This window comes from Prinia subflava, chromosome 3 (genome assembly GCF_021018805.1).
Source record: "Prinia subflava isolate CZ2003 ecotype Zambia chromosome 3, Cam_Psub_1.2, whole genome shotgun sequence".
Lineage (NCBI taxonomy): Eukaryota > Metazoa > Chordata > Aves > Passeriformes > Cisticolidae > Prinia > Prinia subflava.
Genome location: NC_086249.1, coordinates 16556978 through 16568910, shown reverse-complemented (window position 1 = coordinate 16568910; position 11933 = coordinate 16556978). Strand labels below are relative to the sequence as shown.

Sequence of the window (11933 nt, the reverse complement as noted above, 5' to 3'; positions counted from 1 at the left end):
CAGCTTTGGTCTCAGCCGTGGCATTGGCAGGAGTTAATCCGTAACACACAAGGCCGTCAGGCGGAGCGGCCTGATGCTGGTCACTGATCGACGTGGAGCTGACCCCTGTTGTACCACACACAGACAAACAGGCACGTCAGGGTCTGTGATTTCAGTTCATTGCTCTTTGAACACAGGTTAACATCAGTGTAGCCCGTAATCATCAGAAGAAACAGCAGCTATGTGTGATAACAATGAGAAGATTCACAACCCAAGGGAACTTTTGCCTCGACTAAGCCCAGGCTTAAGCAGACTTACTTCCTTGTAATGCAAGGAAGTCAAAAAGAAGGAAATAGCAACCTCCCACCTGCTCAAAACGCTTCATGTACACAAAAGTCTCTGTTATCTTAGAGTGGAAGAAACACAAACAAAATCACAGTTTGCATGTACCAGCCCAAGTTTAAAACAACGTGTGAAGTAGCAACAATGCTGAGTTCAAAGGTGTCCAGAATACCGTGGATGAAACCCATGGTCCACTTGTCCTTCCTCAGGAACTCTGGATTTTACCACTACAAATGTTTTGATGTGGCAGCTCCTGTAGCCGAGAGGAGGAAGTTACCAGGGCTATACCCAGCCTTCAAGAAAGTGTGCCATAGTGGGTAGGAATGAACAGGTCAGTTTCCATTGGACTTGTTTCGTTTGTTTTCCAAGAGCCTGTGGATTCACAAAAAAAGCTCTGATGTGAATCCAGAGATAGTTGCAGAACAGACACTTCACCAGTATTGTTAACTTCTTATCAATTTTCTTACAATTTTCCCACTCCACAAACACTGTGCTGTTCCAGGACAGTTTTAGAAGAGTTTACGTAAGCACAAGAGCAAGGTCATCTGGATTTTGCTTTTGTCTTCTGCAGTGCTTTAAGCCTGGTTCTCCTCAAGGTGTGTCCCATGACATGGTTCAGGAACTGAGTCTTATTATAAATGAACCTGCTCCTGTCTTCAGAACTAAAGTTAATAAATACCTTACAAATGCAGTTCAGAGTCTTGATCGACCACATAAATGGCCTATTTCTCAACCTGAAGCTTAACAGCACTGGAGAATTCTGATTAAGGGTATGTAACTCTAGTGCAGCAACTCAGTACTCAGATATGTTTAACTCCATAAATAGGTCAGAGCTTTTTCCAGGCATCTACAAGCAGTGGGCAACAGAATTTTTGCTTTTCCTCTCTGCCACCTCAAAACCACTTTGCTTCAGCAAGTATACATGGAGCACAAGGCAAAGTATTTGCAGTGCCACCTGGCTAAATTTGTGGCTGCCTCTTCCATTCATTTCTTCTTAAAATCCTGGGAAATTCTTGCAGTCGAAATTGCAGTAATAAAGCAGCTTCACTTCGCAGTTGAGCAGTGAATGGGCAGGGAATGCCATAGAAAAGACTGCATGTGCAGCAGCTGGTACGTGCCAAAAAGGCCATTTGGTGTGAAAAATAACATGGAAGAGCCAATGTTTGTGAGCTGTTTGGAAAAAAACCCCAAACAGCTTTGGAAGGAGCACACCAAATGGAAAAAAGCAAGGCAGGTTTCTCTTCTGTCAGACCATTATCTGCACAGAAACCCTCCCAGGAGTGGCATTACACTTACAGGGGAGATGAATAGTAGGACACTTCCTCATGTCATACAACACCATTGAAGGCTATTTCAACATTCAGTCACATTTTCAAGGCCTTTAGTTATTGTTTTTACTTGCCCATGGGTTCTTTCCACCCGATTCCCCAGCTATAAAGCAGAAACAGTCACGTCTCACATTTGTCCAACAGACTGAGATCTGTGTATGAATGTGCAAAGACATGATTTGTTTTCAAACAAGTTGTGTGGCTTGTGAAAAATAAACAAAACAAGTGTTATTTTTTAAATTTTGTTTCATTTATTTGGCAGTAATATCCAAACCCCCCTGCTTCAAAAAAATTACAAAATCAAGTAAAATAAGTGCACTAAGGAAACCTACAGAATACTGATAAATTTCACACACGTACAGGAGGGAATATAGAGGGAGGAGTGGGACTTTTTTGTTTGTTGCTTAAATTTGTTTTTTTGGGAAAAACAAAACAAAACACATTCCCTGCCCCTTGTAGTCTGTACAGCAATTGTCCCAGAGGGCAGTGGCTGAAATTCAGCACTTCCTTCCCCAGCAGCCAGGTCGCCCTGCAGGAGTTAGTGACTGACCAGCCTGCAGAAGCCTGAGCATTGCTCAGCCTGGGCTGCCCTTCCCCTCTGTGCAGGGAGCCGAGATGTTTTCGTGCCCTTAGAGAACTGCTGCCCTTCAAACGAGCCCCGCTTTCCACTGCATCCCTTTGTAGGGGCACAGGGGGAGAGGCTCCACAAGCAGCAGCCCTTTCCAGAGGCACTGTTGCTGCACTCCCAGCCTGCTGCCCAAGGCTACCCTGGGATCTGTTGTATGGCTTCTCAGGGAGCTCAGCTTGCCAGAGACCGCAGCCCATCCCTCCGCCTTCAGTGCAAGAGCCAGCTCTGTAAACCTCAGCTGCCAGCACACACCTCCGGCTGCCCCAGCAGCCGCCCCATCCACACGGCTGCACAGCCCCAGCAGGCAGGAGGGGACAGGGAACTCATCACAGTGCAGCCTACAGAAGCCCTGAAGCCGTGCATTCGCCTCCCCTTCCTGCACATGCTCTGGTTTTCACAGTTGGAGATATTCCTGACTGAACAAGATGTTATCCCCGTCCAGGGAAAGCCTTTAAGGCAAGCTGTTGTGTTTTCTCTAAGGCACTTTAACAGTCCAAGCTGGAAGGAAGTGATCTGGGAGGCACTAACTACCTTTTAGAGCAGGGCTGGAATAAAGCAAAACATTTATTAACAAGGTTCCTGTGACTCCAGATCCAGCACATGAAGCCCTTTCGTTCATACTCTTGGGAAGAAGCAAGCCTATGTGTAATGGGTGCTCCTGTTCCACCAACCACTTCTTCCAGTGCCACCAGAACACAATGTCCCAGTGTAGCATTGTCCACATTACCCTCAGCTCATATGGACTTATTCCTCTCACCTTCACAGGTGACAGCTGCTCAAATCCTGGCCCTCAAGACAAAAAGCCAACCCGGTCTCCTTCTCTATTTATGATGCCAAAACCTCCATGGCAGGACACATTATAGTTCTCACTGGAAAAGTGGCACTATGCCAAAGTCAATGGAAGTCCTCTGGCTTCATATCAGGAAAACAGCTCAAAGACCAGATAGCCTTTAACACATCTGGCAAATGGGGAAGAGCACAGGAGAGACCAAGCTTTCTTCTTGTCCTGTACTTCTAGGTACCAGCTCATTCCTCCTCTCCAAGGAAAGCACTGTGCAAAATGGGGAAGGTTAGGACAAAAGTCCTGCTGATCTTCACTCAGACCTGACGTGCTTTTACAGATGCAAGTGGAATTTTGCTTGAGTAAGCAATAGGGACTTCAAGATTCACAGCAACAACTGCTGAAGTTGCTCACAAACAGAAAGATGGAAGTCACAACCAGTCGATCAGGGCACATGCAACTGCTTGGGAAGCACAGCACAGGCATGAAGGCAACATGGATGTTCAGGTGTGCATGAAGGACATTTGACAACTGCATAAGAAAATCAGCTGGGCTTCAGGCTACAGAGGTGACTATCAACAAAACAACATTTCATTTACCTCTAGGGCCATTGCTCTGAGAAACGTGTGGCATGGAATTGACCCATGAAGGAATGTGAGAGTGGTCAAAGGTGGTCTGATCAACGACATTTGAGAAATGCATCAGTAATGAGGCTCCAGCCCTGACTCCAAACTCATACCTGGAATCAAAGAATAATGCTGCTGCCTTACCTCAGAGGAAGGTGAAAAGCCTAGGATGATGCCAACAGCACAACTAAACAGTTTTCTACATAGTTAAGCTTTTTAAGATACTGTAGTGATGGGATTGCCTGGTTCCTCTGTCTCTAGAGTGCTTTGAGCAATTTAGAGAGGCACGAGCACAGACTTTGAGCACATGGTCAATACTAAGGGAGCGAGAGCTAGAGAGCTGCAGTGGCAATCTGTGTCTGGTGAAACTAATTACATCCAGCCCTGTCTCTTCTTCCCATGAGGGACACTGCTATCCCCAGCTGGGAAATACCCTGTAGTGCAAGGCTCACAATTTGCCTGTGGTGTTTGTGGCAGCTGAGCGCAGTGCGATACAAACTGTGCATGGGCATTACAGCACTGTCAACAACAAAAACCCACACGCTGGGTTTTCTTGAAAGATCTAGAGCTACAAAACATACAAAAGCTGAATCACTACCATAGGAAATAAAATAATAAAAAACCCAAAACAAAAAAAAAGAAAAGGGGAGTCAGCATGTGAATGTGATAAGAAAAAAAATGTGATAGCACCTCTAAAGAGGGGGCAGGGAGAGTAAGAGTGAGATGAGGTCAAGAGAACCATGTTGTGTTGGAGCCCACAATGTACTGGAGGAGCTGCTGAGGACAGTGTGGTGGAAAGCAAGGAGGAATGTGCTGGACTCATGCCAGCAGCATGGCACCATGACTCCCAGGTGCCACACCAGGCTGACCCACTTTGAGGAACTCAAAGCAAAGAGTAAGGTCCTTGGGTAATGATGCCCTGCAGCACACGTGTTCAGCCACAAAACTACCAGGTCTGTATTTCTGCAGCCAAGGTTGTTCTGACAATTGTATTGACTGAAAACCCCCTTTTCTATCCAGCATTGACCTCCATCCTTTCCCCAGACCCAGGGGAAAAAGAAATCCCTGTTAGTTCTTGGAGGGAGCAGCGCTCTGCTCTGGGGAAGGGTCCCAGAGGCTGCTGTAAGTTGCTCCCAGCCTTCCAAGGTCCCAGCAATGAACCTCCCTGAACAGGTGGGCTCTGCTCCCCTTTCCTGGCCCCATTCTTTGTGTATTACAAAACAAATAACCCATCGCTATACATGTAAATATCTGTGACTGGACAACTGTAGCAGACACTTGTGCATACTGAGATCAGCACTGGAGGACAGGGTGGCAGGTTGGGCCCATCCTCCTGGGCTCCTCCGCTGTGGAGGCCCCTTACATCTCCTTGGTGCTCATTCTCTTGGTCTTCTCAGCCGTCTCCTAGAGAAAGAGAGCACAGAAGTGAAGCTCTGCGCTGACACAGGAATTGGTAGCGCTCTGAAGTCTTTGGTCCATCCACAGGCAGTGCCAACACTGTCACATCTGAAAGTCCCACACCTGGATTTGTACCCACAGGCAAGAGACTTACTCTGCTCCCCCTTCTACCAGAAGTCTCCAAGTGACAGAAACAGAAGGAACCCATCTGGCAAGGGGAGGCTTAGTGCAAGCAGAGCTTCCCAGCCTCATGCTAACCTGATGCTTCTGTAGTTCCTGAACGTATCTGGCCATCTCCTCCTCAGTCAAATCTTGATCAGGTCGGTGTCTCTGGGCAGGCACCTTCTCATTCCTCCCTGGAAGCAGAAATGGAGTTTAGTGCCTCACAAATAGGGGATGCAAATTTCAGATGCTGAACCATGAAGAACAAAGAGAGGCAGGTCAGCCACAGCATCCCTCAAGCTTTTTCAAGCTTCCTTTTTTCTTCCTTTAACCTCTTTGCTGGAGGATGGTATGGTTTGGCTTCTTAGAAAGAGAAGAGGCCTTGTGGCTGCCTGGGACTTCACAACTTGGGTGTGCAGTCTGTCCCTGTCTCTCCCTCCCATGTGACTGATAATAAAGCCACAGGGAAGAGGCTGCATATTATTCAAAAGAAACAGCTACAATTAGTTCAAACATCTTGGCCTCTTGTAGGGAACAAATGGAAGCTTAGTGCTACCCAGGTACAATAACTGATATCTAATGAAGAGGTAATTTCGCTCAATGAAGATGTAACTTGCTGATATGTTTGAGCTGATTCTTCAGTTTCATTATTCCTCTAACAATAGCCTCTAACCTCTCTGCTGCTCTGACACGGGCAGAAAGTCAAGGAGTTGTTATCCCATTGCATGCTTCTGTCATGGATGCAGGGAACAAAGCAGGAAGCAAGAACAGGTGTTGCATAGCAACTTTGAAGGTTGTTTCTGGGAAGGCAACAAAAAGAGTCTCTCATTCTCTTACTTAATCTATGACACCTACACACAGCTCCTCTGGCAGTTCTATTAATACTACAGTTGTCTTTTCTCAGGTGAGTTCCTGCTGCTACAGCTAAGTCTGAGCTGAGGGGATCCCGAAGCCTCTGGTGCAGAAGATCAGATAAACATGAAAAGCTCTGTACACACTGCTGCCGTTTCCCTCACTCTTACTCAGCCCAAGCTACTGACTGTGGATCTGAACCAGTGTACTCCTGGCAGGTCCCACACAGCACTGAAACAAAGCTCCTGCAAGGGCCTGGTTTCTAGGGAAGAAGGCCAGAAAAATGCAGCACCATGTTGGGAGGATGGATGTGGCTCTTTGGGAAGGACCCATACATTTGCCAACACAAGGAAAAGGTGGCATTCCACTGGCCCTGGACAATGTGTGAGAAGGCCAAACAGAGAACTGTTGTTCACAACTGCACCACGACCTCTCACAGTTCTACCATGGCTGTGCAAGTTTAAGGGCCTTCCAAAAGAGGAACAAACAACCCTGCCTTACTATGAGCACCACCTCCCTTCATCACCATTATTCTAGAGTTTTTGTGGCAAGAAGCTAAAATGCTTTTTTGGCATTGGATGAAGGTTCCTATATCCCCTCTTGATTGAGACAGGATCCTAGGTCCTGTTTTACAAATTCCATAAACACAGATATAGTGAGGATATGGACACATGTACAGGAAAGCTGACTTGCTCACACCTACACGTACAGTAGCAGCCAGTGACCTATTTGGTCTGCACCACCTGGATGCAGAGTAGCTCTGGTCTGAAAGATTTAGTGATGAATTTTCATGACACCAAGTCCAAACTGCAGGCCCCAGCAGGATCCTTCCAAGCCCAGTTACACCCTTTCTGACCTCTGGAACAGTACCACCTTGGGTTTGACTAACATGGAACGTGTGAGGGTTATGCAGAAACCACTCACGGAGAAGCTGAGGAAATGCTGGAGAGAGAAGAACCCTGGATAGCTGGTGCCTTTGGAAAGACAGAGAGTGAGCATTCCTTTTGTCCAAACCCAAAGACAGTAATTTTCCGGAGAGCATACGGACCCTCGCACGTCATTGCGGTGCACACCCAGTTCCCACAGGCACAGACGCAGCGGTTGCACTCCACCTGGGTCTCTGCTCCGTCCTCATAGGTCTCATCTTCCAGGGCACACTCTGATGAGGCACAAAACAAGGGCAGTGCTTGTGAGAGAGCGAGCAGGCTAAAGACAACATACTTTGGAGATGCCTTGAAAGAGAAGATGAGGTTTAAGGAGAAACCTTCCTTCCCCCAACCACCAGAACTTTCCTCATGACTAGAATATTCATGCTGAATTTGGTGAATGAAATCAGCCAAAATAAAATTTGGGAAAGTCAAACCCTTTGTTTTTCTTTCTCAGGAGAACACATTTCAATTTCTCAATTCCAAATGAAATCTCAATGTTGGATTTGTTTGAATTTCCTTATCTGTTATACAAAGAAAAGAACTCCTGAAATGAAAGCTTGGGTTATTCTGATCCTGGTGGGGATAAGTTGGGGAAATTATTTGGAAGGATAGTGAACTTTGAGAGGGTAATCAGGGAGGCTCTCTGTGTGCAAGGCAGAGCCTAGCAGGACTTTGGTCTGGTCTGACTTTCCTAAGTTATCCGGCCATGAACTCCTCGCATGATTGACCTCTGCACTGTTAAATATATGCCTTGACCTTACAAGCGTACCAGACCCATTCAACCTGCGTCATTGCTTCAAAAATCCAAACCTCTCTCATCACAAGAGCTGCAAGAGCTCTGCAACAGTAAAAGCAGTACTTTCAACAATGCAGGGACAAAGGGTGCTGTTGGATGAGACGCAGGCATATATTAAAATTATCTCTAGCAGTGGAGTTACAGCACCCGATGTCTGGCCCGAAACTGATCTCTTTTCTTTCCTCCCTTCCCAGGACCCCTCTTGTTCCCCAGGAGAAGTGAGGAGTTCCTACTTTTCTCTGGTGGGTTGAAGGATGGGCTGAGGCACTTGAGAAATTCATTGAAGCTGAGCTTCCAGTCAGCATTTTCATCTGACAGCTCGATGAGGGCATCTACGCAGAGTCCCCTGAAAGGAAACACAGAGGCTTGTTCTGCACAGGGCTGTGCTAGGCTGGTCCCTGCTCCACTGTCTTCAGAGTGAAAAAGAGTAAAGTAAAACAGAATAAAACCAGTAATGACTAGGGAGACTCCAAGATGTCCGGCAGAAGATACAGCGATAAGAAAATACAGAGAAACAGAGAAAATAAAAACAGTCACAAAATATTCTCTGTCTGGCAACAGCCTGGGCAGTGAGAGGATATTCAGAACAGCAGGAATGGGACATCCACATTTGTTGACTTCTACATGCTGTCCCACAGGCAGAGATGCAAGCACAGCATAACCACAAGCAGTCTTTCTGCACACAGTGGCAGGCAAAGAAAGAGGGAAACCTCTCAAACTATGGTCTGAGTATGAACGGTGTTTTCCCACCATCTTCCTTGCACTGGATCTAGCTATTAGGCAAAAGGTGAGGGGAATCCCCAGGAAAGCTAATTTATTAGCAAAGAGAAAGAAGATGACAAATCTTCTGTTACCCAACTCCCTTCTGGCTGCACAAGTGCTAGATTTAAGGGAAAAAAGGGTTGGAATATGTGCCTTACATGAAGGGTAGAGATAGGACTGCTCCTCTTGCAGTGTTCACACCTATTTAAGTAAGAAGCCACTTCATACACAGTTAACTCTGTCAGTGCAAGCCCTAACTGATATTTACCATGAGTGAATTTCCATGTTCCATTTTAAAACATCTGCCCCTCTGGCCCTCCCTCTGGCATCCTGTCCACTGCCCACCTGAGCAACTTGTTGGTCTCCTGGTCCATGTAGGTGGTGATGTTGATGGCAGTTTCATTCTGCTCCACAAACTTCAGGAATTCAGTGGAGTCCAAGCGAGAATCACCATCATCAAAGCTCTGCAGGGGAAGATGGGAAGATGTGAGAGGCTCTCATTTATCAAAGTACCCCTTCCTCCTTCCTCTTCCATATGTACATAGCATTTTGAAGCTTTATTGAGACAAGTTCTATTATCCCTGTTTTTCACAGGGATAGAGGCTCAGAGAAAAGCAGCAACATATCCACATTAGCCTCAGAATGAGAGAGATATGATCCTAGCCTTGTTCTCACAGATAAGCTACACTGCCTCTCATTCACCTCCTGCTGCTTGATTTATGGCTCTAACCCTATTTCTTCTCTTTGTTTCAGCCAGCTCTTAGCTTTCTTATATGCCTCCTGCCTTAAAGCAGACCAGCTGCATTCGAGGAGGTGTCAGCTTTCCAATATGGGCAAATCCAGTGCTGTGCCTGGACTCTGACAGTGACAAAAGGGAAAAATCACAGGAAGCAATTTTCTGCTGATACCAGGGAAAAAATTTAATGCAATAGCACAACACCTCACCATGAACTTCTTAAGGTCCCGACAAGATTCCTGGCACTGAGGAGCAGCGTTTTTAGCCCCCAAATCCTGGCTGTACTCCCAAAGAAATAATTGCATTTTGCTTTCCCGTTTGGAGATGTGACACCGCAGTGCTGGGCACTCAGCAGGAATTGCTGTGCCCCCTCAGAGACAGCTGCATTGCTGTGAGTGGGAAATTAATCCTGCACACAAACTGCTGCCACCTAATTTTTGCTGTGTGATTGGGGCAGGGCGCTGTGGCTCCTTGTGTAATGCTCTCAGGAATGCTGGAATAGACACTGCCTGTTGTTACCTCTATGTGTTTCAGGAGAAACATCTAGGGAAATTATCCTGCATAACTGCTCCACATGTCAACTTCCACTAGACTTTGAAGCCTTTTGTCCTGCTTTTTTTTTTTTTTTTGAAAATGACTGCAGTTCTCTTAATGACCCAGACAGTTAAGTGAGTTTTCTTGCCTTTCAAAGCTCTGGTCAACATGAAGGCATTCCCACAGAGAACCTCCAAAATGGAGCAGCCTCCCACTACTGGCCTTGGTCCCCTTGAAATAATGTTCTTCAAGGTCATGGCCTGCTTGACAAACAAAGCACATCCCAGTGAGCCCCACAAGTCAGGCTCCCAGGAGGGAAATAGCTTAATGCCACATCTACAAACCTCCCCATCAAGGAGAAAAGGGAAAAGCTTCACTGCAACTATGCCTCTAGAATTTCCTCAGGAATCAGGCCATTTGCAGAAATGCAGGGCATGAAGAGCCCCACAGCCTGGCGTGACACAAATCATCCAGTGAGAGCAGACACTCGTTGCTGACACAAACTTCTGTGTGTTGGAAGCCATTTAGTTGGCTTTGCCTTGATTTGTCCCAAGTTGTTCCAAACTCTGAATTCTGCTTTAAAAACATTTCAAAGCTTTAAGAATAAGGTAGTTGAAAAGGTGGATTACCACCTGACAGAGAATCACAGAATCGTTAATGTTGGAAAAGACCTCCAAGATCATCAAGTCCGACCTCTGATTGAACACCCCCTTATCAATTAAGCCACAGCACCAAGTGCCACATCCAGTTGTTTCTTGAACCCTTCCAGGGATGGTGACTCCACCACCTCCATTGGCAGCCCCTCTTTCCCCAGCCTGTAGTGCTGCCTGGGATCGTTGTGACCCACGTGCAGAACCCGGCACTTGGCCTTACTGAACCTCACACTGTGGACCTTGGCCATGGAAATTCTCTCTTTGGTGCAAGCAGAGGGGTTTCTTTGCCATAAGAACTCTCACCCAGTGGCTGGGATCAGTGCTCCAGAAAAAGTGGGACAGTAAAGAGAACATGAGGCTGCCTGCCTCTGAGCTGCAGCCTCAGGATATCACCAGCACGCTGACAGCGGGTGTGAACGGCTTGTGTGGTGACAGTGGAACAAGCCTGTGGCTGGCTCATGCATTTCAGCAAAGCCCACGACCTGGGGAGACCCTGCAAACTGGAGACAGCACAGGGAGAGGGACTGACACAGAACACTGCTGCTTTTGGGTGCTGCCAGGCACTGACAGGAGTGCCCAGGGCAGTGGATTTCCACAGACAGAGCAGCATGGAAGGCTGCAAATGTGAGGATGCTCTGTGAAGCGAGGGGACCAGCTCCTCTGTCTCACCAGGGGGTGCCATTGCCATGGCAAATTTGCTTGCAGTGCTAACTCCTGTCAGGCACCATTAATCTCTTGCTGTCAACAGCTCACAATTTAAACGCTCTCCCCTCTTCCCCACCTGCTCCTCCAGCTCTATCCTGAATGCTTTGAAGTCTCTGTCAGGAGCCAGGCATGAGGGGGAGGGACACAGCAGTGCATGTAGCAGGAGCATGGGAGAAGCTTGGGATCTGCTGGTTACAGAGGGACAGACTACAAGGGAGGAACAGGATTATTGCAAGACCCAAGACTCAAGTGGTTCCTTTCATTCTGCAGAGCATTAGGGAACTGCCAGCTCTGAGCCACAACTGGGACATATTCCTTGAAGCCCCCAAATGTCCCCTATATCCGTCTCATCATGGCCTTGGGACTATCTGGAACAAAGGATCAGCAGCCTCTGCCACAGCTTCCTACATTTCCAGCACTTTCACCTTTTTTCCTCTGGCTTTTTACCCGAGATTAGTTCTCTACTCTGCTACAGGCACACGTGGCTTGCCCTCCTCCTTTTCCCCAGGGCAGGTCAGACACCAGGAGCCAGAGACACTCCACATCTGGTTGTCACAAGCTGTGTCAGTGGCCGAGTCAGTGGCTACTGCAGGCAGCCCATAACACCTCAGGCTGTGGGACTTCTCAGATCCCTCTGGTCCCCAGTTCCACAGGCACACCCCTCACTGGAGCCTCTCAGCTGGGGGCACAGCAGCAGTTATGCAGTGACCAGGCAAGAAATG

General features: G+C 47.3%; 1 protein-coding gene across 1 annotated transcript in view; it reads right to left on the bottom strand.

Moving 5' to 3' along the window:
• Window positions 1-1877: 1877 nt before the first annotated feature.
• Window positions 1878-11933, bottom strand: part of FSTL1 (follistatin like 1) — a 53517-nt gene continuing 43461 nt past the window's right edge. Inside the window, exons 7-11 of the mRNA XM_063394036.1 lie at window positions 8929-9047; window positions 8055-8167; window positions 7145-7255; window positions 5341-5438; window positions 1878-5088 (exon numbers count right to left, since the gene is read on the bottom strand). Of these exons, the coding sequence (XP_063250106.1) occupies window positions 5044-5088; window positions 5341-5438; window positions 7145-7255; window positions 8055-8167; window positions 8929-9047 (486 nt within the window). The 3' untranslated portion in view covers window positions 1878-5043. The remainder of the gene's footprint in view (window positions 5089-5340; window positions 5439-7144; window positions 7256-8054; window positions 8168-8928; window positions 9048-11933) is intronic.